This window comes from Rhinoderma darwinii, chromosome 5 (assembly GCF_050947455.1).
Source record: "Rhinoderma darwinii isolate aRhiDar2 chromosome 5, aRhiDar2.hap1, whole genome shotgun sequence".
Classification (NCBI taxonomy): Eukaryota; Metazoa; Chordata; class Amphibia; order Anura; family Rhinodermatidae; genus Rhinoderma; species Rhinoderma darwinii.
The window spans coordinates 2563704-2589936 of NC_134691.1; the positions used below are offsets into that span (position 1 = coordinate 2563704).

Consider the following 26233-nt stretch of genomic DNA (forward strand, 5'->3'; position numbering starts at 1 on the left):
TTAATGAATGCCATATCAATTTCTTGCTGGACAATCCCTTTAATAAATATGGTGTGTAGCATTTTATTGTATTATGTTTTATAGCTGATATTTTATAGATATGACGGGTGACTGAACACCCACAAAATGTAAGCTCTTCAGGCAAGGATCCCCAAGTGTCCTATGGGCAGTTGATTACCATCTAGGCCCCAACATTATCTATGTGGTAATTAGCTTAATACTTATATATAATGAGAAGCTGCACGCTATTCACACACGGTATATACACTATATATACATGACAACACACATTTTAAAGATGAATCACACCCAAGGACTGAAACTTTATGTGGAGGGTCATTGTTTTCATAGGTATAGGTTTTTCTGTAGCAGTTGAGGTGTTGTTAGCAATATGGGTTCCCTCTTGAGCTGGGGGGCATTTACATAACAAAGCTGGAGGTGGGGTGACCAGCACTTATCAAGGACCCTACACTGGCCCAGTGTCGCATCAGATCTTCTATTGGAACCTGTGAGGACATCAGTAGGATATGACCTTCGCTCTTCATCCATGGGATCCCTTCTACATGCCGGCACCCGACCTGCCCAGCATGGAAAGGATACTACAGATAGATCCCAACCAGGGCGGAAGTTCAGGGGAGAAGAGCATAGTGCGCGAGCCAGACTCCACGGCCGATAACAAGAAGAAGGAGAGGACCCCTGGAAAGAAAAAGAATTACCAGCGATACGCCAAACCTCCATACTCCTACCTGGCCATGATAGCCTTGGTTATACAAAATGCTCCAGACAAGAGGCTCAAGCTGTCCCAGGTAAGAGCACGTTATGTTCTGGAGGAGAGTGGGACAGTGGGTGGTTGGCCAGAAGGTTTCATTATATTATAAAACAGACTTATAGCTGCAACTATTGTCCATATAAATTATACTGAAACTTCTCGTTGGCCCCATATAAGTACAATGTCCATTACATTGGAGGGGGGGGGGTCACTATTTACTAACAGACTGCAGCAGTGACTGCTCTAAGGCTGGGTTCACATGGTGCATTTTTAGCATGCATTTTTTTGTTTTGTATTAGGGACTTCCATTGAGAGACATGGGAGTTTATCTACCAAAAATATAGCCTTAAAATACAACAAAAACGCACCCTGTGAACCCAGTCTTAGGCCTCCTTCACACACAATTTTTCTGCCCTTGCGCCCCCGGCACAATTTTTACGATATTTTTTACAATCGTTTTTTGATGTTTAAAACGCCTGAAAAATTGTGTGTGTGAATTCAGCCTAATGAATGTTGTTTTCTTCAGATTCTACAAGAGATTAGCTCCTTATTCCCCTTTTTCAAGGGAGATTACCAGGGATGGAAAGACTCCATCAGACACAACTTGTCTTCTAACGACTGCTTCAGAAAGGTGAGTACTTCTTAATGGACCGTGCTGCTATAATGTACTGGAGTGATATCACCATCGCAAAAACACAAGATGCATCATTTTACGGGATGACAAACGTAGCGCATGTGCTATGATAAATTTGGCGCAACTCGCTAGTCATGTTAGATATCTCTTCCTTATGTCACCGTGTAGCTGGCATACTGTGGATCAATATCTTTCCACCAAACAAAATAAAATGATGCACGTTGATTTTTGAGTATTATTTTATTAGGTTTTTAGATTATTTTATGTTTGATTATGTTGAATAATTTCCAAAAATCTATTTTCCATTCTCAATATATTTGAGACATAGTCCCTCCCTATGACCTCTATCATCCCACTGAAAGGTCACAGACTCCTTGGCTTTTTCTGCTCCTGCTCCACAGACACCGATACATTAGACCTTATTTGCATTAAATGTGAAGAGAGAAAGTGACACAAGCTCATAGTAAAAGAAAAGAAAACCTATTGTATGTAATAGGACTGTCCATATGCACATAAAATGGGGCAACTTCTCTGCTGTGGCTTTTTTATACCCTCCACAAATCCCACACTTCCCCCCTGAATTCATACATGACCCCTCCACCTATACGTTATTATAACCACACCGTATATTAATATTTTCCCAAAATGCAGAAAGGTAGTCTGATAATCTGCTTTCTCTAGTATAGACATGCATGTGATCGGGCTCTCCGCTCCGTTGATGGTGATCATTTCTGTGCATGTACATAGATGGGACAATCCTTTAACAGAATAAAGTCATCACAGCGATCACGTCATCACAGCGATCACGTCATCACAGCGATCACGTCATCACAGCGATCACGTCATCACAGCGATCACGTCATCACAGCGATCACGTCATCACAGCGATCACGTCATCCTTGCATGTCCTGCCCCCTGCAATCATAGCGTGTCCTGTGTATAGCCACTCATGACTGGGCGACCTTGTAATACATCGAGTCAGCCAGAGCATGTGCCCCACTGGTTCAACCCCGCCCACTACTATTTCCATATACCTTAAAGAAGCACTCCAGCAACCATTTATTTTTTTTGCCTATAGAGTGCAGCATAACTGGTTCCCGACCGCTGACTGTGTTTTTGCGGCCAGCGGTCAGGGTCCTTAAAACCCGAGCCATAGACTTTTTACGGCGCGGGTTTTAACTTGCTGCCCAAGCGATCGGGCAGCTGAATGTCGGGGACCCTTAGGAAAATATAGAAGCTCTCGCTGCTTCTGTCTTCTCCGATCTCTTTTACACAGCACTCAATGAACGCTGTGTATAGGAATAGAGGCAGCGGCCGCTGTCTCTATTGGTCCCGGTGATCATGTGACTGATCACATGATCGCCGGGATGCCGTTAGTGGCAGACTGCTGCTGGGTCTAACTAGACCCAGCACAGCCCTATTAGTGACAATCGTCACTATGAGAGGGCTGATTTCCCTGCTGTGCAGCTCCAGTTACAGTAGAAAAAGATGATGTCTTCTTCATTCATTTAAGTTGGCCACTAGGGTGAGCAAACGTAAGATCGATATACACAGCTGTAAGAAGGGATGTTCTAATACAAAATGAAATATTAACTTACAAAATTGGCCGATCCTTCAAAAAATTAGAAATTTTGTTTTAAACAAGTATCTTTTCATCTATATTTCAGGTCCTGAAAGATCCGTACAAACCTCAGGCTAAAGGAAACTACTGGATAGTGGATGTAAGTCGGATTCCTCCTGATGCCATGAAGCTTCAGAATACGGCGGTTACCAGGCAGGATATCTACCCACACGACCTAGCCCCCTACATTCTTCAGGGATGTCCCTACAGGCCATTCGATTTCCATCAACCTCATCTCCCAAAAGACATGGATGCCATCAGAACAGAACCAGAAGCCACCACTACAGCCAGCTCTTCTGTCTCAGACCCCGCAGTGACCTTCCCAATGATCCTATGGAACCTACCTACATCTTACTCAAAATGCGTTGCCCCAAATGTGGTTGCCCCTCCTAGTATACACCCGCTTCTGCTTTACTCCAACTTCCCATCGATATCCCTGTATAACTACATGACGCCTTCTTATACTACTCCCCCTTACCAAGACCGGAGAGAGGCCTTCTCCTCCAGTCTACAACAGCAAATAGCCCTCCCCACGCTGCCGATGGAAATGAAGAATACTCCTGTTGATTTCCCCCCCAATAAAACGGTGTTTGACATACCAGTATATTCCACTCACCCTGGGTACATGTCCCACCAGAGTCTATCCTGGGAGCAGCTAGCACACAGCGCAGGCTTTCCCGGTTACCGGCATTCGGGCTACTAAACCAGTGGATGCTCAGACGCAGCTACTTTTGGATCGTGTGCTAACACTTTAGTCCGCACCGGCTCTTAAAGACTTTCTAGATGACGGTGACGCAAACTACAGCACAACAACGGTCCAAGGGGGTGGAGCAGGCGCTCTTGTATATATTACCCGTCTTTGGTCTTTTTTTTGGTTGATTTTGTAAATAATGGTGTGTGTTTTTTTCATTAAACTCAATAAATTGCATTTCACCTATTAACCCTTTCAGTTATGAAACTGCAAGTGAGAGTAGGAAGAAATACCCCAGCCTGTTACGGTCATCTCTTCCCCTGTACAGGGGGGATAGAGGAACTCTTCGTCACGTTATCACCCCTTTCACCAATGAGACAGGATATGTCACATTTAGGCCTGTTTCTCACGGGTTGGATACACTGCGTATCCAACCTAGAACCAGCAGCACATTCCATCCAAAAAAACGCACCAATGTGGTGCAGTTTTTCGGGCGGACTTTCGGCTGCGGAAAGCAGCGCTAGAAAAAAAAATAAAGTTCATTCTTACCCCGGCCATAGTCATGGCGTCGCGTCCCACCGTTATTGTGCAGTCCGGCCTCCTGGGATGATGCTGTAGCAGTCACATAAGATGAAACATCATCCCTGGAGGCCGGCCTGGACGCGGGAGCATAGAGATCTGGCTAACGCTAGAATAACTTTTTCTGAGTTGCGCACCGCAAAAATCGCAACATCTGCATTGAATTCAATGGGGAAAATCCGCAGCATAAATTGAAATTGCGGATTAAAAAAATGTATAAAATGTTTTTTACGCAGCGTGTGGATATTTGTTGAAATCTCATCCACTTTGCTGTTACTGGAATACACTGCGGATTTTGCGCAATGAAATTCTTTGCGGAAAATCTGCCGTTTTTACGCTACGTGTGAATCCGGCCTTAGGCTGCAATCACACATGCCGTTTTCATGACCGTTTTTTGAGCTGAACGCAAGAGAGAGGAGATATCGGCCTTTCCTTTATACTTTTCGGATCCACTCCAGGTTTTGGCACAAAAAAAACCATCAAAAATCCCATGTGTAATTCTAGCTAAGGCCAAGTTCACACAGAAAGTTTTGATTAGTTTTTTGACTTAATTGTTTTTAGCCAAACACAGGAGTAAACCCAAAAGATCGGAGATGTATCGGTCTATTCTTTCTTTTGGATCTACTTCTGGCTTTGGTTAAGAGAAGACAGCCAAAAACTGCATTGAAACTGCGTGTGTGATCCTGACCGTAGGAGATATTTTTTTTTTTCCTACTATAGAGGCGAGAAGATGAGCATTTACATATAATCTCCTACTGTGCCTAAAACGACCATTTTTCAACTCCGTGACTCGGATGTTACCACATTTATTTAGTTTTTTTTTATGATTTACTGCTTTCAAAAAAATTATTTTACTGTGTCGCCATAAGTTTAATTTTTTCGTCGATGGAGCGGTGTGAGGGTTTGTTTTTTTGCGGGATAAGCTGTAATTTTTATTGGTATCATTTTGCGGCACATGCAACCTCTTAGATCACGTTTTTTATGGCATTTACCCTGTGGGATAAATAATGTTATATTTTAATAGCTTTGGTTTTTACGGATGCGGTGATACCACATTTTTTTAATAATTCCTTTACATTACTTAGGGGGAAAAAAGGGAAAATGGGAGTTATTTTTGACTTTTTATTGTACATTACTGAAAACTTTATATAACTATTTTACAAAAAAGTTTGTCTTCTCAATAGATCGGTGTTGTGATACAATTCAATACATTGTGATTTTTACCGGCTCCTATTAACCCCTGCCTCTGTATTGTGGACTCGTAGGCACCGGGAGATACAGAATTTTGCCACTTTGGGAGTTTTACTAATCGAAATGCACCAAAATTCTGCAGGAAATTGTGACAAAAAAAGTGGAGTACATGGCATGTTTTGAAATCTTTATTGATGGCATTTGCCTGTTTGGTGCAAAATTTTGGTGTAAAGTCCAGAGCCCTGAGGTGGCATAAGGAAGCGGAAACTGTCTAACATGTCTAGCAAGTTGTGCCAAGTTTATCATTTTGCGTGCGCCATTTGGTCCAATCTCATTATTTTTGGTGTGTCATAAAAGGATACATTTTGCAACACTTTTTATGTCTCTGCCTGTGCCGGCACATGTACAAGTGATATTGGTAGATGTGACTTCTATGGGGTTTGTTGTAGTGGGCAATTCAGATAACTGTTTGTGTACCGGGCTAATTGGGCTTCATGTGCCTATTGGCTGAGTGCCACAGATAGGGCACCACGGTTGTGATGGACAATGTGACGCAACCATCTTTGGCCACATTTTTATGTTGTGTGCCCGAGCCTCGCTATTGTATCCTGCGGGGCTCGAGTGCCAGTACTCCCACTTACTTATAGTTGCTTACTATGTGTGTTGACTATTTAGTAACCTACTCATACTCCATATAACGTAACACTTCTGAGTTTTGATGGGCGACACATACTCTGTTTTTTCCATTATTGTATTGAATACACATTAATGGCTTTGATATTTTAGAGGTTAACCTATTGCATTCACCTATTCGACTATGTGACCGTCCTCGCATGAGGGAGGGACTTCTCCTCTCTGACCATCGGTGTCTGCGCGATGCAGGTTCTTAGCGCATGCGCGATGCAGGTTCTTTGCGCATGCGTGCTGGGATATAGAGTGGTGGGAGCGTTAGTGCTAATTGTTATCATGGAACCCAATACACAGGTGAACTACCTACATGATGAGTATCTCTGGTAATATATTCCACTGTATTGACCCTGCCTGAGAAAGCTGCAGTGGCGGCGATACCGTGGGGGGTACCAGATGGACACTTCCGATACAGGGATGTATTTTTTTGATTCATATAGGCTGCCAGTTCCTGATCTCCTCAATGTGTATCTGATGTTACATTAATATACACTATATACAGGATTACCTCATGCGGGAGGGCTACATGTTTTCAATAAGTTTTATGCTTTGAGCTCATGTGTGATCTTTCTTTTTATGGTCTAAATAAACTTTGTATGTTACTTTTGCATCTATATTGGAGCGTCGCTGCTTCTCATACGTGCAGTCTGGTCCTTTTCTTGCATTTATTATATACGGTGTGTGATACTGAGCACCCAAATACATGATTTATTGCTTCGTCCGCCATCTCTATTGGTTCTCTCGTAGAAGTTTACAGATGGAGATTTATTAATAACGTCTGAAACTCAGACAACATAAAACTAGACTATTTATGTGCCAAATTTCGCAGTGGTGCACGCTCTGGGGTATATGTAACGCATGTCAGACACGGGTGGATTCACACACAGCGTTTTTCATGGCGTTTTATTATACAGTTTTAAGTGCAGTTTAGATGTTACATTTAAGTTTATAGTAAAATATTAAACAACTGCGTTTTGCTTTGTGGTGTTTGAGGCAAGTTTGGCGTTTGTAGGTGATTTTATCCAAACGCAGCACGCTCTGAGTATGGCGTTTTTTCAGGCGGGTTTCCCATAGGCTTCTCTATAGGGCCAGAAAAGAGCGCCACAAAACAAGTCTTGAAAAACGCATGTTACATTTGAAAAACCACTGGCGTTTTTAGATGCAGTTTAAATTGCCTGAAAATTTCTGTGTGTGGAGGCGGCCATACGCCATCTCTTGGTTGGTTTACTTTATACCGCCAATTTGTGCCTAAATAGTACATGCCAGTAATAAATCTAGCACCTTTTATGAATCCATTTCACCACTTTTAAAAAGAGTCTATTGTGGGGCAATAAAACACTTCAGAAATGTGGCGCACGACATGGTTTTTGGCTTAACTTGAGAAAAAAATTCTAGCGCACTATGAGTAGTAAATCTGCCCCAATAACTCCATAATACCCATAAGGAATTCTTGAGAAAATAGTCTCTGAATAAAAATCGGAAGTACATAATGGTTCAGTAAGGGCGCCTTTTTTTACGGATCCAATTGTCTAAAATATTCCCATCCCCCGCCGCCTGATACGGTTTAGCTCCGTTTTATATAATAATTTGCAAGTAATGCGCTACAAAATTTTCCGGCTTTTAGGTTTATAATTAAAAACATAATATGGAAGTAAAAAGTCACACTACATTGATCCAACGTCGTCACATTAACCCGAGTTATCCCCCAGACTAGGAATTTGATACTAGTTATTAAAATAAACGAAAAATAAATAATTCAGGATGTTCACAAAAAAACATAACACTTAGGCCTCATTTACACGAGCGTAATATACGCGCGTGCTTTTCACGCGTGACGTACGCACCTATATTACTCTATGGGACAGTGTAGACAGTCCGTGATTTTGCGATGCGCGAGTGCGTTGCGTAAAACTCACGTCATGTTCTAAAATCGTGCGTTTCTCGCGCATCACTCACCCATTGAAGTCAATGGGTGCGTGAAAACCACGCATGCCACACGGATGCTCCTGCGTTGCATGCGCGATTTTCACGCATCACTTGTTATGTCCATGCAAAAGAGTTTATAAAGCTGGACCAAACAAGCACAAACCAGGAAGTGCTTGCGTTTTCTCTGCGAGTGGGCAAGCCTGTGTCAGAGAATCTACACTCCCCAGAGATCTGCTGCCATGCCGCGTTGGCTTGACGTTGAGCGCCTCATCAGCCTGGTCCAGGGCCATGGTGCTATTTGGGACACTCGCGCGGAGGCGTACCACGACCGCACGGCCAAGGAGGACACCTGGGAGGAGATTGCAAAGGAGCTTTTTGGAGAGGAATGGGAGAGTGGCCGAACCCGGGACCACAGTCGTTTGGGTGAGTACCATGTGTTTTTAAGCAATGCAATGTCATCCGTATTGAAAAACTGTGGCCCTGTATGTGTCTTCCGCTCAATTGCCCAATGACCTTTTGTGTAGCAGGCGCATCACCGTGTACCATGTCATTAGCAGGGTAGGGCCCCTCATTTTTTCAGAGGGCAGAGTTGTTATGGCGTTGTCGCAATATGTGACCATGTATTTGTTTTTCCTCCAACAGTCCAAGATATAAAAACACGGTGGCGGAGCTGCCGCAACCAATTTAGGCGAGAAATGGGGGAAAAGGGACGCAGCGGAGATGGGGGCTCGTGTAAGCGCCCCTACATCTACATGAAGCAATTAATGTTCTTGAAGGACATTATGGAGATGCGGACGTAAGAAATTGTGCTTTTGCATGTGTCCAATGTTTTGTCGCCCAGGTCCTGTTTGTCATCGTGTTGTTGTGGGCAATGATCTCTATTGTGTTCTAACGCTGTTTTCCCATTCCAGAACCACCGACAATTTGGAGGACACTGCCGACGACACGGACATCGCCGAGTCTCAGCCGCAACCTCCTGCTGCCCATGACCTGCCCCTTAGCCCGGAGCCGACACCCCTGGACCCCGCCCCTGTCCAGTCTGCACGGGCCGTCGCCTCTCCGGCTGAGGAGCGCCCCCTGCAAACCACAACTCGCTGGCGCCGTGCTCCACAGCCCTCCGCCGGCGTCCAAGTGGATAGCCGGGTTTTGGAATTCCTGAGCCGAGCCGCGGATGAGCAGGACTTTTTTGCCCGCGGCATTGTTCCCCTACTCCGCCTGGTCCCTATGGATCGCATGGCCCGGCTCCATGCGTCGATCATAACCTTGATCGACGCCTCCACACCCCCCACAATCCAAATCACTGCTTCACGGCCATAGAGCAGTGGCGCGGATTTGCCATGCCAGCCACCACGCCACAATTGCCGGCACCCTACCATCAACCCACCCCGATCGCACGGCCGCACCCCTATATGCGCCCTATGGCTCCCCCCTTCCCTGCCCCAACGTACCACAGACAACATCAGCACCACTATGCTGGCGAGGAACATCCTCCGCAGCTCCAGGTCCAGCATAGTGGTGCTGAAATGCCCGCTTATTCCTCCCCGGGCCACCACTACCAACACCTGTGAGTGTGTTGGTGTCCTCCAAGTTGGCCGCACTATTTGGTAAGGGATGGCAACTCGTCCCATAATGTATGTTACACCATGTTCGTGTTATTTTGATTAAAATGCCTTTTGTTGTTACTGTCCACACCATGTTTCGGTAGTGTGAAATACTAACACATAAAACATGGATGTTCATTGTTTCTATTGCGTGTTTTTATTTCACACCCCTCAACACAATCTTTGCCCCATATTTATTTCGCCTATACACTCACACACTTCTGGGCTTTGGCCCCAATGCATGCACACGTCTTATGAGGTTTTAGTTCATCTATCGGGGCTTGACATTGTTTGCAACAGATGAGAACGTTTGGGTGCTGTCATGGGACTCGAAGCACACTAAGAACAGTCGCAATTGGACTCGCCTAACTTTTGGCCGACCATCATTCTATCTCCTGAAAACTTGTTTCCCAATGGCAAATGTCCTGATCAAACCCCCACAGATGTAAGCTCGCAACCCTCGTCAAGGGTCCTCATGTTTAGCGAGTCCCTAACCCTACACGAACAAAAAACAAACACTGGCCTCTTGGGACCTGTGTACTGAAGCCTCCAAAAAACACACAACCCTTCAAAGGTCATCACGCCCCCACGGTGCGGCTCCTGATGGGCACTCGAAGGCCGGATGTGAGAGATCGGCTGAGAGGAATAGCCGGGGCATTGTCGCTGGTGCCTGCATGTGTTAGGATATATTCTGCATCAAAGGTAGCATCATTAATGCGGCAGAAGTTATGCAGAACGACACACGCTTGTATAACACGTGTAACATTCTGCATGGACAATTGCATTGTCGTCAGAAAGACACGCCACCTGTTCGGCCTAGGCAGAGATTGAACATGCGCCGACGCTCATCCAAGCCCCTTCTTGCAAAAGGCCGCATGACTTGCCTTGTCAGGGCAAACCCCTCATACGCCACGATAACATACGGGATTGGGGGTCCGCTTGAGCCAGGGAGGATGGAAGGTTCCGGCACCGCCTGTCGATTATTCACGAGTCGCTTCCCCATTCTTGATGAACGGAATATGCGGGCATCTGCAGAGCTTCCATACGAGCCGATGTCAACAATAGTGAAACAATAATTTGTGTCCGCCAAGGCCAACAATACCATAGAAAAAAACTGTTTGTAGTTATAGTATCGCGAGCCACTGCGTGGGGGCTTTTTCACCCGAATGTGTTTGCCGTCTAGGGCACCAATGCAATTCGGAAATTGACTTGCTCTAAGAAATCGCTCCGAAATTCGTAGCCACTTCTGTCGTGGGCTGAGGCATGACCGTGGTCTTTAAGCTCTGCCACAACACGACACAGGTGGATGTGACAATGAACTAAATGGTGGTCACTCCCAAAAGAAATTCGAAATGTAACGAATGGTAACTATTGCCTGTGGCCAGAAATCTAGAAAACAAAGAAAAAGAAAGCCAAAACACATGTTAGGGGGGGCTGGTAAAACTGACAGCGTCATTGACTAAGTAATTGCAACTGCACACATACCTCAAGGTCACAAGCAGACGTTCCTCAGCGGAAATGCAGCGTCTCATGTTGGTATTCTTGTAGGTGATGCCAGGGCGAATCTGCTCAAGCAGAAGATCAAATGTGGCTATAGACAAGCGGCAATACGCTCTAAATTTTTCTGGGTGCCGGCGTAAGTCTTCATACAGAGTATGAAAATGCCCTTTGGAGGTTCGTTGGGCCACAAGTGGATGAACCCAAATGCGACATCTTCGACGCGTCTGGTGCTGCAGCATGGGTCGACGGTCCCCAAAACGACGCGAGATCACCCACGCAAGAAGCACACGTGCCAGCGACTGAGAAGGCATAACTGTGCCTTGGAAAGCCAATAATGACTCAAATGGAGAAACACACTGGGGTTTCTGCAGAGGCTGCAATTAAGGCGCAAAACCTGTGTTCCCAGCAAGCAGGGGTTGGGCCAGCAGGCCTATTTGTAGGCTGGCCTCGCATTAACGACCTCTGCGTTTTTTACGCGCGTTGTAAACGCTGGTCGTGCGCATGTTTAAAAGGCAACAACGCTGCGTATACGCAGTGCAAACACAATGGCAATACGCAGCGTGGTTTTCGCGTGCAAAACGCACACGCTCGTGTAAATGAGGCCTTATTGGCATTTCTATTTACATACAATCCCCTGAAAAACCTACATCAGAAACGGCTCCATCCTGTCTCTCAATTTACATCGTCCTTCACGAGTGTAGGGACCGCGAGAAGGGATAATAACGTGGCCGGGTTCACACCTGTGTTCGGCTTTCCATTGTTCTGCTCTGTCAGAAGAGCAGAACGGAAAAACCAGAAGCGCCGCTTCCATTGCACGACGGACACGGGCATGCTGCGCTATAGTTTCCGGTATTCTCGGCCGGATCTATGACAGAGGCCCCTTCCGAAGCCTCCAACACATGTGACAGAGTCCTAAGGCTACTTTTCTATTCCAGTGTTCAGATTCAGTATTTTGGCTTACAAATACTGACCACACTACTGCCCAGTTGTTTGGCCTAATAATGCGTCACAAAAAAACGATGGCATTTATGGCGTTTGTTTTCTAAGTGTTGTTCTACCTGCGCTTTTTGTTTTAAGTGGCGTTTTCACATTGCAAATCATGTGATGCAAAGATTCTTCTTTGCAACACATACTTTTTTCTGAAAAACAAAAACGCCATAAGAAACGTCTAAAGAGGGAAAAACACTGTAGGTCTATAAGACAAACACCACTAAATGATGCGAAAGACGCCAACGCCGGACTTGCTACGATTTTTATAAAAAGCCTGCGGGTATATTTACCCAAGTAAGAGCTTTAGTAGTGCAACCACGGGGACATCATATGCTAATAGGGACTTCATTAATTGGAGAACCTGTGGTATTGTATACATGGTGAGCGGTCCTTGTCCTCTCAATTACGTGGGGAAGACCATACGCCAGTTTCAAAGATGCATTTTTGAAACACGTGGGAAATGTCTTAAAGAAGTAGGATACCCCAGTAGCTAAACATGTTTTACCATCATGGAGGTGATGTTTAAAATCCCAGGGTGTCGAGGTAGGACGCCCCAATAAATGAAGGGGAGATTTTGACAATAGACTATTACGTAAAGAATCTCAGTGGATATTTCGGCTTAAATCGGCTAAACCTGGAAGCCTAAATGATTCCATCTCCTTTGTGCCATTTATTGACATCCTTGCTCACTTGTTAGTGGATGCAAGATTGATTTTCCATAGGTCTGGAGTTTATGAGGATATATACATATTTACAGCATAGTTGATGCGGGAGAGTGGGGTATATTGGTTTAGGTCCATATGTGATCTGCAGAGGGGCTCTATATATTGTATTGTCACTTTGCATGTGAAATATCGAATATTAGGGTCAGACTATTATTGTTCATTGGCTCTATGTGGCATTGAAGGATACATGCTGGTGAAGTGCGGGGGCTGGTTAGGCGTACATCATTATCCAGCGTCATGATAGATAGCCTTATACTGATTAAGGCTCTGTTCACACGCTTATTAAAAAATGTCTGAAAATACAGACGTTTTTGTAAATACTCGCGTTTCGTTTTTCACGGCTGTTTTTGGAGCTGTTGTTCCATGGATTCAATGAAAAACGACTCCAAAAACGTCTCACGCAGTGACATGGACTTTTTTCGCGGCAGTTTTTTTTACGCGTAAAAAAACGTCCCGTCAGAATAGAACGTTTTTCCAATTGAAATCAATGGGTAGATGATTGAAGGCGTTCTGCTAACGAGTTTTCGGCCGTTTACGGCCAAAAATAAGCCGCGTGAACATACCCTAATACTGGTCAGATGTATATTCTCAATGTTAACATGTGATAGGAGAGAAAATAGCAACCTATAAGTGTATGTTCACACAGGCTATTTTCAGCCGTTTTTCGTGCCGTAAACATCCCGAAAAATCGGAAGCAGAACGCCTACAAACATCCACCTATTGATTTCAATGGGAAATACGGCGTTCTGTTCCGACTGGGTGTTATTTTATGCCTCATTTTCAAATAACGGAGCGTAAAAAGAAGTGCATGTCACTTCTTGCGCCGTTTTTCATTGACTCAATAGAAAACCAGCTCCAAAAAACGGCTGTAAGAAATGCGATGTTTACCGGGGCAACAGCCAAGTCTCTCGAGATGTTTATCATGACGCGCGCCGTGCCTCCGATCCCATTGGCTCAGATGGAGAGGTGAGAAGTCCCGACGTGCGTCATTCTAGAGGGTTGGACTTAACCATTATAAGCTCGGCGTCCTTGCCGCGTGCGGCTCTCATCGTGGCCGCCGGAGTTTGAATATCATAAGTCTGGCGCTCGTAATAATTGGTATATTCTCGAAATAATCTTTTCAATATCTAATGGAAAATAGTCTCCTGAGGTTTCTGTGGGTCATACTGCAGACGAAACGCGGTGAGACGTAATAATACACTCACGGATATTTTTTGAGTGTTATACCAAATGTGGGGCAGGAATCCGGTTACTAGATTGAATGTGTGACTGTGAGTTTAGACTGAGACGTACCTTCCATTGGCCTTGTCTTGTTCACCAATTACACCCACACAGTAACCAATTATTTTAGGTGGAATATAGGAAGGAAGCTTAGTGCTATCTAACTTTATTTTTTAATGCAGATTTAATAAAAGCGATGTTTTGTTATATCCACAAGAGAGTCAGTGAGATAATTTAGCAGAGGTGGATAAGCATATCTAGTAGTACAGTGAATTGACTCAAAAAATGCAAGTTAAAAAACGCCATGTTTATAGCGCGCTTTATATTTCCCCATTGACTTCCCACTTTCATCTGGCCGTAGTTTTTTTTTTTGCGTGTTTATCCACCCTAAATGAATGTTCTCATAAAAATAACTGAGCACTGTGTATGCAGCAGCGGGGTCCTGGCGATCATGTGATCGCTGGGACAAGAGACAATGCTACTGGGTATAACTAGCCCCAGCACAGATCTGAATGTGACAACTATTATCAAATCAAGGGCAAAAAATAAAAGGTGAAAATAAAACAATAGTAATAAAAAAATAAGATTGAAAACACCTTAATATCCCCCAACCGTGTCTGAAGCCCTAAGGTTTCGCTTATGTAATTAAAAAGGAAAATTCGTTTACATTTAGAAAAATGTTAAAATTAAATTAAAAATGATTTACAGACAGCGTGTCCGATTTGCCTCCGTAAGAAACGTACCATTTCATTATGTGTATGTCCATGTGCGTTGTGTGTCCGTTTTTTACGCACGTCATTAGTCCTTCCCGTCCACAATATTAACGGAATGAGGTCTTTTTCTTTTTCAATGTTGTCATAATTTAGTCTCAACCCTCTAAAAACACCACAGGAAAGTCACATGATCGCTTAGCCGCCATATTGTATTGATTATACAGCATTGTCTGATTGCTCTGGTTTGTCGCATTGGCTTTGGTTTATTTTTTGGCTTTTGAACTTGTCCTCCAAACCTGTGTTTTGCTTTGTGATTGTGTTCTGTTGGCCTGGCTCAGATATATAGAGCGATGTGAGATTCAGGAGGAACCGAGGAGGAATCTTTGGGTTCATCAAATTGTCTTACAACGGGACTGCAAAACTGTCATTCTTTCTGCTGCATGTCCATCCCTACATTTGACTGCCTGCCGGAGGAGCTGCGTCCTGGACCAACCTTCCAAGACACCAACACACGACGCTGCATTTCACCAGAGGAACAGCTCATCATCAAGCTAAAGTAAGAACACATACTCCCTTTACCCAATGCCGCCATGATACAGCTAGCACTACCGTAAATGCCCCCTTTAACACCATGTGGTCAGCTTATCGTACCAGTAGTGACTAGGCCACAAACACCATATACAATTAGTAATTGCAATCGGTTCCTGAAATCCAGTATAGCTATATGTCACTGACCATGGGTAAGGAGGGATGTAAATAGGATTGTTGATAGTTTACAGTTATAATTAATTTTTTACTTTTTCCAGATTACTTGAAATTCATTTACGGCCCCGCATTTTGAATAACCGCTGGTGACATCGAGCATTTCTGGTATTATCCGGTCTACCTGTGAGGTCATCTGGCAGAGCCTCAAGGAGACGGTGATGCTTCAACCCAGGGCCAAACAGTGACTGCAAATTACTGATGGGTTTATAAACTCTGCAATTTCCCAACTGCATCGGGGTGCTGGACGGGAAACACATCCGTGTCAAGGAGCCGCCACATCCGTGTCAAGGAGGCGCCACATCCGTGTCAAGGAGCCGCCACATCCGTGTCAAGGAGCCGCCAAATCCGTGTCAAGGAGCCGCCAAATCCGTGTCAAGGAGCCGCCAAATCCGTGTCAAGGAGCCGCCACATCCGTGTCCCGACTCTATAATTATAAACAGTATTTCTCGGTGGTGCAGTTTTCTTGGCTGACATCAATTACCGATTTGTAGTTGTGGACATCGGGTCTAATGGTCACACAGTTGATACTGGCATCTTCAGCGCTTCTAGAATGGGTCAGTGGCTTCTTAACAACCAGCTGGCCCTCCCAGAACCCTGTCTACTACCCAAGTCTTCTTGACCACCGGCCCAATTTGTCATAGAGGCAGATGAGGACTTTAGACTCTCCCATGCACCCATTCCACAGGCATGTTTTAGACAGACAAGTCTAGGGCTATTATTTAAAAAAAAATATATATATATATATATATATTTATTTTTATTAACGCCACGCTTCCGCTATCCTTAAAATTCTACAGTGAAGTTTGGTACTGGTCTGCTCAAAACTACCGGATTGTAGCTGTATAAATTATATAGGGTACACTAAGAAAAGTGAAGTTGTAGAGACAGGTTCCTGTGTGGGGCTGCACTTTTCAGGCCGAATACAATTATTTAGCACTTTTTTTTTTACACCAAAGTCTCGCTATCCTCAAAATTTTATGTTAAAGTTTAGTACTGGTCAGCACAAAAATAACTGTTTGCAGTTGTACAAATTATATAGGGTACACGAAGGACAGTTGTAGGGACATGTTCCTGTGTGGGGCTGCCCATTTCAGGGCTAATACCAGCCTCCAACTAATTCTCTGTTAAAATCACAAGACACTTTTTCTTTATTTAATATATATTTTTAGGGGGCGTGACCTAGCTATGGAGGAGTGAAGAAACGCGTTTGCTTGGCTCCCGTCCTTGAGGCCCTTCACAGCCATTGCATACCTTTCAAAAGCACAGAACGAACTCCTGATGGGAGCTAAACGAAAGAAGAATACCAGTACTACCACTACATCGTCGCAGACTCCAGCAAAACACAGTATTGAGCGGCTTCTTGCAAGTCCTGACTTACCGGCGCCTGACCGCCATCCTGAGAACATGGCCGCCACAGACATTCCCTTGAGCAGTCCTGGGAAGTCGGCCGCTGGTGTGGCACAGACACACCGTGTCTCGGATGACAACATTCTGGACCTGACTGCTGGCCTCCAGGTACACTCAGCTTCGTTACCCTCTTCGCCCTCGCATGCCATCCCTCTTCTCTTCCTCTCGGGTGTTGTCTTCTGGGCTGGAGCAGAAGCTCTCCACGCCTCATGCTGCAGTTCCATTTGGGGAGTTGGCGGTAAAATGAGGTTGTGCCGGACCCCTGGGATCTCAGATCTCACATTCGCTCTATCCCCATGAAAGAAGACATGGAGAGCTATGTCTCCCGTTTGGAGTCCTCATATAGGGCAGAGCTCCAGGCAGTGAGAGCGGAGGTTCGCCAAATTAACGACCGCGTGGAGGTGGTGGAGACATCTGTCCCAACAATTGCTGCTAGAGGGCCACTCAGGGTACTACGCTTCGCTCGCATACATACCAGCTTCATTATTTAGCAGACATGTTGGATGACGCTGAGAATAGAGGGAGATGCAACAATATAAGAGTCAGGGGCCTTCCTGAGTCAGTGTCACCACAACAGCTTGATGAAACCTTGCAACAGATTTTTAACTCTCTGCTGGCAGTCCCAGGGGAGACGTTATTGGGAGTCCCAGGGGAGACGTTATTGGAACTGGATCGAGCTCATAGATCCCTTGGGCCTAAATCTACTAATTTGGATAGACCTAGAGATGTGATATGTCGGGTCCACAGATACCAACTTAAGGACGCCATCATGTCTAAAGCCAGGGTGCGTGGCTCTGTGTCTTACCAGGATGACAACATGCAACATCTCCCAGACTTCTCCCGTCTCACATTAATGAAATGAAACGCAAAACCTTGCGCCCGCTATTGGATATGCTACAAAATCACAATGTGGCCTATACCTGGGGATTTCCTTTTCGTCTACAAGTTCGTCATGCTGGTCGCTTCCATATATTATGGCACCCAAGTGATATCCCAGCCATTACCTCCGCCTTAGGTCTTCGGATAACCACTATTTCGGAATGGCACACACTCCCAGGCCCACTGTCAAAGCCACTGGATTATTCTGCGAGACCGCAGCGGGAGCCTAGACGCAAGGCTAGAGAAAGACTGCCTGAGTAAGCTACACCTGCTGATCAGACTTTAAGCTCACCATCTGCTTGAGTTGCTTCATTGTTCTCCTTTTTGCTGTTTCTTATGTAAGTCTGCATTGGTCTCCCGTATCCGATATGGGTCTGATCTCTCTTCAAGACCGGAGGCTCCACGACTGACTGGACTGTGGTGAGACTCATTCCTCAGAGACTGGATGTCAGCTCCAGGATTCCAGTTTTTCTGTTACTGGTAACTTGTATAGTGTAATGTATCGTATTATGTATCTGATAAGGTTGGGTTTATGTCTGACGATGCCTGGTATCATACACCTTATACATATCTTTCACATAGACTCACACCGGACTTGCTTTATTACTTCCTTTCTAAAGAAATGTAGAGAACGTTATAGTCTCTATACTCGGCTGTATGACGCTGTTCAGGTCAAATACAGTTCCGCTTGTTCGATTTACTCAGTTAACTTGAGTATGCGTCTTTTCTCCATGGGACTTGGGTTTGACATTGAAAACATTTCTGGCGAGGGAGCACTCCACTGGGAGGGTATACCATAATGGAGATTTCGTGATTTCTCTGGTTCTTATTACCAGCTTGCATTTTCATTGTGAATTCATAAGTACATGATTCTTTTTTCATTGTTGTGATTTGTATTGGAAACTATTTTGAAATGCCATTCGACTGTGGTTTGTGCATCTTTCCAGATGGCTGTGGTGGGGGTTGGGCCCCCTCTGTAGAAAGTTCATCACCTACTTGGGGTTCTGCACTCTCTGGAGAGTGTAGATATATTTCTCTTTCCCAAAATTATTTTTTTTTATTTGTTTTTCTTGCTTGGGATATCTGACCGTATTCGTCGGAATTCGGCCTTAGGTTCAGACATCCTCCACCCAATTGATCAAAGATTTAAATAAAATTTCTGTCATGGAAAATGTATTGTTTATTACACTTGATGTGAGCTCATTATACATCAACATTGAACACAAAATAGGTTTAAAAAATCTAAACTTGATGTTAGATAGAGACCTACAACCCCTACAAATTGACTTTCTATGTAAAAGTATGGAATTTATCCTAAAAAAATAATATATACAATTTTGATCATATATCATCAAGTGAAGGGTACAGCAATGGGGACTAGAGTGGCACCCAGCTACGCAAACATTTTTATGGGCATGTTTGAAGAAAAATACGTTTGGCAACACCCCTGGACAACTATCCACATTACACTTTTTAGAAGATTTATAGATGATTTATTTTTTATTTGGGAAGGCGATACATAAACCGCCACATCCTTTTGTCAATCGCTAAATAATAACACCTGGTAGATTTCCTTGGTCTTACTATTGCTAGAAGAGCAACATAAATTATTACACAAACGCACTTTAAAAAGCTAGACAGCAATAGTTATTTAGATTACAACAGTGGTCATTATTCGAAATGGTTGAAAAATATACCGTATAGCCAATACAAAAGAATAAGAAAAAAATTGAACAATAAATACAGATTTTAATAAACGAGGCATCCTCTATAAACGCTTCAAAGAAAAAAAACTATCCACACGCACTTCTATCAGATCCTTATAAAAGAACTGGAGGTCTGAGTCAATTACATTGTCTACCAGTTAATTATGCGGAGGAAAATAAAACCCAAGACAGGAGCATAATTAAAATAAAAGAACAAAGCTCTCTAGAGAGAAAACATGAGAACAAGTTTGCTTTTAACTTCGTCACTAAATACAATTCTGCACACAAAAGCATCAGAGATATTATGAATCAACATTGGCATATTCTACAAATCGATCCTTTCAAAAGAGCAAGAACCATTAAAAATATTCTAGCTCCTAGTCGTGTAAACTCTCCTAGTAAACAAAAGACAACCAAACAAGCTACTTGTGTACACGCAAAATTACACAAAAAAAGGTAGCTCTAAATGTGGAAAAAAGAGGTGCCTGTGTTGCTCTACCATCACCGACTTCAATCACACCAAACTGGAAACAAAAAACAAATCGGGACTAAATTGAATTGTCAATCCAAATCTGTCATTTATCGAATCAGCTGCCAGTGTCGAACTGCAAAAACAAATTTATTTTACATCGCGTTTCTAAACACTGTACTCTTGTCCATAATAATAATTTTGAACGTTTCACTATTACACCAATCAAACAAATAGATGAACTTAAAGCAGATCGGTTCGATTCACTGTGCAAACGAGAGGTATTCTGGATATACAAGTTAAAGACCCTAATACCTGAGAGACTCAACGAAATAACGGAGACAATCATTTGATCTGAACTATAAATCCAGTTTTATGTAAATTGTTGATGTAAAAGAAAAAATTTAGTTATCAAGTTCATTTAAATTAGAATGGAATCGCGGGCCATTATTTTCAAGGAGCCCGGACCGCAGAACATGGCCGTAATAAGACATGTCCGTTCTTTCTGCGGTGCGGGCTCCCGGGCCATGCAAGGACCGTACTACGGTCGTGTGCATGGCCCCATAGAAATTAATGGGGCCGCAATTCTCCCGTGGATTTTCGGGGGAATTACGGCCGCAAAAGCACGTTCCTTAGTGTTCCGCAGAAACGTCCGCAGGTTCTGTATGGCATGCATCAACAAAGGGTACAATTTCTGATGCTGCAGGAGACACACTTAATGCTCCTTATATGACTTCTTGCATGTATTGTATTGTTTGTTTCTTTATTTTTAGAAATTAATAAACATGGATTCAACATAATATATATTTTTATCGAATCCGTAGAAGAAATGAAGTGCTAAACTGCACCATGAAACGTAAAACACGTGAAGCATTATCAATTTCTGAATGACAATCTCTGGAACCCCAGAAGTCTCAAAAGAGAATATTCATATCTGTTCTTTTATTTGAGTATTGTTCATAGTGATTCAAGTAATTGGTCTTTTTTCTTCTTTTTGCAGATGTGGTATTGACGTTCAGTTGCCTCCTAACAGATTTTTTTAAAGTTACATTGGCAGAACGGTTTAAAAATGTTATATTTTGATATTATAAGCAGACAAGTGATGTGTTGACTACTTTAAATATGATCCCAGAAAGGCTGAGGGTAAAAAGTAAATCTGATCCGGAATTCAAGAATGGAAACACTGGACATTTTCCAACAGTTTTGTAACAAGTGAGGTCTGGGAGTTGTGGCAGAACTCTCCTCACAAGAAACAAAATAAGTCAAAAAATGAAAGGGCTGCTTTAAAAAGTTAGCAAAATAATTGCTCTATAATAATTAAAACACCTATATGCCTGAAGTGATTGGTCAGTTGTCTGGTGAAATATAGAGGCGGTCGGCACTCGTATGTTCAGAGATTGATAACTTTTTGATTGAATGGCAACAAAGTGGTGAAATGTCTGATTAATGATAATCTTTGGGTGCCGGGGTTAAACTTGCTCCTGAAAATTCCTGTTTAGAGAAACCTAATTGTGTCAGGAAGCTCAGACGGAAAGACAACGTAACCCATTAAACTCAATGGTTTTCGTGGGCTGCCGGTGGTATCTGTTGTGCAATGGCACAGTCAAAGGAAAACAAAGGAAAATCCCAAAATAGGTGTGAACATAGACTACGGCAGTTTCAGTTAGAAAGTGTTAAGTGTAAAAAATTCTGTTATTGTTAGTCAGTTAGGGTATGTTCACACGCTTAACAAAACACGGCTGAAAATACAGAGGTGTTTTGAAGGAAAACTGCTCCTGATTTTCAGACGTTTTTTAGTCAATGAAAAACGGCTCCAAAACATGCACTTTTTTTTCGCGGACTTCTTTTTACGTACCGTTTTTGGAAAACGAGGCGTAGAAAAAACGCCCCGTTTGAACAGAATGCCGTATTTCCCATTGAGATCAATGGGCAGATGTTTGTAGGCATTCTGCTTCCGATTTTTCAGCCGTTTTTCGGGACGTTTACAGCCTAAAAAAGGGCTGAAAATAGCCCGTGTGAACATACCCTTAGTGTTTTATTTTAATTCCTTATTTTTTGGTTTCAAACAAGGAGAAAAGGGATGGGGTTACAAAAGGAAGGGTATTCCCATTTAATTATTTGTAACATAAACACGTCTCCGCTGATATTTTAACACTTTAAATGCAGTAAGGAATGTTAGTTCAAAAATAAATCAATTGCGTGGCATTAGAAGTTCAAGGTTTGGAAGGAGACTGGTAAACAGCCTGTCTTCCTGAGTCTTGAGTGTGTGACCAAGTTTCCCAAAAATCATGATATTTGTTGAGATTTTAATCCAGTGACCATTAAGGCCCCATGCACACGACCGTGTTTTTGCGTCCGCAATTCCCCCGCAAATCCACGGGAGAATTGCGGACCCATTCATTTCTATGGGCCCATACACACTATCCGTGTTTTCACGGGTCTCCGCATGTCCGCAAATCCGTGCCGCAGAAACTCAGGACATGTCTTATTACGGGCCGCAAATTCGATGCGGACATGCCAATAGAAGTCAATGGGCCCGTGGAAATTGCGGATACACCTCCGTGTGTCATCCGCAGTTTGCGGATTTGCGGAAATGTTGCTAGGCGACGACCGGGAATGAGTTCGGTCGTTGTGAAGGCTGGAGACAGTGCAGGAAAGCAGCAGAGAGCAGCATGGCTTCAATGATCAGCGTGGAGAAGCTAATCATCCTGGTCCAGCACAAGCCCTGTCTATGGGATAAGCGCCTGGAAGAGTATGCTGACAGGAATCTCAAAGATCTTGCCTGCCAGGAGGTCTGCGGTGAGGTGCATCTTTCAGAGTGGGAGAAGGCAACTAAAGCGCAAAAGAAACGCATGGGTAAGTTTCACACCTTGATGCGGTTTCTTATTTTTTAAAGAGTACTCCTGTCATGTGATAATGACATGCCTGAAGTTTTGATTGGTGGGGGTTGGATCACTGAAACACCCACCAATCGCTGAAATGAAGCTGCAGAAGTGCACGTGAGATTGTGGGGGTCTCATGGCTCGGACCACCACCGATCAAAACGTGACATGTCACTATGAGGGTATGTTCACACACACTAATTACGGACGTAATTCGGGGGTTTTTGCCCTCAATTACGTCCGCTAAATACGCCGCAATAGCGTGGACAAACATCTGCCCATTGAAAGCAATGGGCAGACGTTTGTCTGTTCACACGAGGCGTATATTTACACGCCGCTGTCAAATTACGGCTCGTAAATAGACGCCCGCGTCAAAGAAGTGACCTGTCACTTCTTGGGCCGTAATTGGAGCCGTTATTCATTGACTCCAATGAAAAGCAGCGCCAATTAAGCCCGTAATGGACGCGGCGTTCAAGCGCCTGCACATGCCTTTACGGCTGAAATTACGGGGATGTTTTCTCCTGGAAACATCAACGTAATTTCAGCCGTTACGGACGCTGTCGTGTGGGCACGGGCAGACGTGGTGGAATTGATGTTGAATTCAATGAGAAAACAGAAAACTGTGGCAAGTACGCAGTCGTTTCTGCAACGTCTGAATTACCTGTCAAATATGCAAATGTTGGTGCAGATTTGTTGCGTAAACGCCCCAAATCTGCACCAACATTTTCAGCAAAAAAACAACATTTCCTAAGTTCTAGTAATGTACACTTCAAATATGTTGATCTGCGATTGTTTTATTTTATATCATAGTTGAATACGTGAAAACACGCTGGAACACGTGCCGTGACCAATTCAAGCGTGAGCTGAATGACAAGGGGAAGAGCGGAGACGGACGGCAGAAAAAAAGACCATACCTGTACACAAAACAGCTGTCGTTCCTTCTGGATGTCATGCAGGTTGGCCCGTAAGTATTGCTTATATACTTTGATCATTGTAGTCTGGCCATGTAGTCAGGGGCGTAACTACCGCCGTAGCGACTGCTACGGGGACCGCGGCATGAGGGGGCTCCACCATGTCCGGAGACTCCGCTAGCAGCCACTATGGCTGCTACAGCGGGACGCCACTGAACAGTACGGCAGAGCAGGGAGGTATCTCCCCGCTCTGCCATTAAACAAAAGGGGAAGGTTAGCGCCATACAGCCCCCTCTGTAGATAACGCCATACAGTCCCCCTGTAGATAACGCCATACAGTCCCCCTGTAGATAATGGCGTACAGTGGGGCGCTGTATGGCGTTATCTACAGGGGGGGCTGTATGGCGTGATCTACAGGGGTGGGGGGCTGTATGGCGTGATCTACAGGGGTGGGGGCCTGTAAAAAAGGCACTATCTACAAGGGGGGGGGTTGTGTGCCACCCAGTGGAGGGTGGGCCCCAGTCAAAAGTTTGCTATGCGGCCCAGTCTTTCCTAGTTACGCCCCTGCATGTAGTGATGCATGTGAGTATGTTAAAAGAGTATGTATTGGTGTGGCCAATTATACGGTCTATTCAAGCACATAATTCCCTCTAGGCAGCCCATCGGATAAGCTGCATATGTTTACATAGTGTATTTGCCCTGCTGTAGACATGACGTTAAATTACTACTAAAATTCCCTAACATTATGTTTTCATTTTCCAACAGAACCAAGGATAATCTGGAGGCAGAAGACGACTCTGATGCCACTCAAATAGAAGAGGCTGATGTAGGTTTGGGGAGTGCTAGGTCCACTTCCACTCCTGTGCCTGCGGAAAATACACCAGTGGATAATACAGTCTGTGCCACGGAAACCGGAAGCCGAAATTCTACCCCGAGGTAAACGCCGACGTTCTGCCAATCAAGGTCCAACACGTACAGAGCTTGCGTGTTTTAGAACACCTGGAAAAAAGAGCGACAGAAACGGAAGAGGGCATCTTCTGTCGCGCTCTTTCAAATATGCTAAAAAGAGTGCCAATTGAGAGGCAGATGAGGTGCCAAACAGCCCTAATGGAAGTTGTAGAAATTTTTGCAACACATCCAGACCCACGTGAAATCCATCATGCCATAGAGTATCATAGGCGAGGGGTGTGATGGAAGCAACTTCCGCTCTGTCCCTCCAGCACTTGCAGCAACCGCTCAAGACAGCCAGCAGCCACCATATGAAGCCTCAATGCCACTATTCAGTCAAGATCGTCCAGGGTATGGCATGCCTGTACCTTCGCCACAGCAATATCGGCACATGCAGCAGGGGGAGGCTGCTCCACGACCCTGCACCTTCTCAATCATTTTATGATTTATAATTTTGTAATATTATATCGTTTTGTTTTTGTTTGACACTGTTTTGTGTAAAGAATAAAATAAGTTTATAGTTAATTATGTGTTTGTATTTCTTATTATTGAAAAACATAATGAGGTATTGGTTTGCATTTCTGCCGAATGCAAAGAATCACATTTTTTTTTTTTTTACATTAATAAATAATTTTAAAAAAAAACGACAGAAATACATTAGCTCGCAACCCGCGTCAAGGGTCCTCATTCTCTTGCGAGTCCCTACTCTACTACTGCAACTTTAACTACTAACATTTGTAACATAAACAGGAAATACAACAGTCCCTATTAAATTTTAATTTGGCAGACGAAGCACATCCCTTTGCCAAGGAACTGCTCCCTCAGGTGATACAAAATAGTCTGTATACAAATTACGGACTGCCAGTCCAGACACTCCAGGTCTTCCATGTTGTGTGTAGTCCAAAGCGATGGAATTAGTTGAGAAATGGTTCAGCTCTGCGTCCACTGCCGACTCATGAATCCTCCGAAAATTGTGGAGGACAACACAGGCTTGGATAACCTTTGTCACATTTTCAGGATTCATCTGAATGGAGCTCTGGAACACGCCACTTGCTGCTTAGAATTCCGAAGGCGCACTCCACATACCGTCTCGCACGGGTAAGGCGGTAGTTAAAAATGCGCCTCCGTTCATCTAAGCCACGCCTAGGGAATGGACGCATCAGGTGAGGGGACAGTCCGAAACCTTGATCACCCACAATGACAAAGGGTGCTGGTGGTCCTGTAGATCCTGGAAGCTGTCTAGGTTCCGGAAGGTCGAGCTGGTTAGATGCTAGCCGTTCACCCATTCTGGAAGCCCTGAAGATGCCAGCATCCGCAGAGCTTCCGTAGGCCCCAATATCGACAATTATAAACCGATAGTCACTGTCAGCCAAGGCCAACAGCACCACCGAGAAAAACTGTTTAGAATTGAAATACTG

At 44.1% G+C, this 26233-nt stretch overlaps 1 protein-coding gene across 1 annotated transcript; it reads left to right on the forward strand.

Annotated features, from left to right (window-relative positions):
* Nucleotides 1–416: 416 nt before the first annotated feature.
* On the forward strand, nucleotides 417–3727 carry LOC142652295 (forkhead activin signal transducer 3-like). The gene is made up of 3 exons (XM_075827945.1): nucleotides 417–806; nucleotides 1296–1400; nucleotides 3071–3727. The coding sequence occupies exons 1-3, from the start codon at nucleotides 528–530 to the stop codon at nucleotides 3725–3727; spliced, it is 1041 nt and encodes a 346-aa protein (XP_075684060.1). The 5' UTR covers nucleotides 417–527.
* The last annotated feature ends 22506 nt before the right edge of the window (nucleotides 3728–26233 follow it).

Coding starts and splice junctions, on each gene's coding strand:
- LOC142652295 (XM_075827945.1), top strand. CDS start 528: ATGACCTTCGCTCTTCATCCATGGGATCCCTTCTACATGCCGGCACCC. Junction 807..1,295: donor AGAGGCTCAAGCTGTCCCAG/GTAAGAGCACGT, acceptor TGTTTTCTTCAG/ATTCTACAAGAGATTAGCTC. Junction 1,401..3,070: donor CTAACGACTGCTTCAGAAAG/GTGAGTACTTCT, acceptor TCTATATTTCAG/GTCCTGAAAGATCCGTACAA.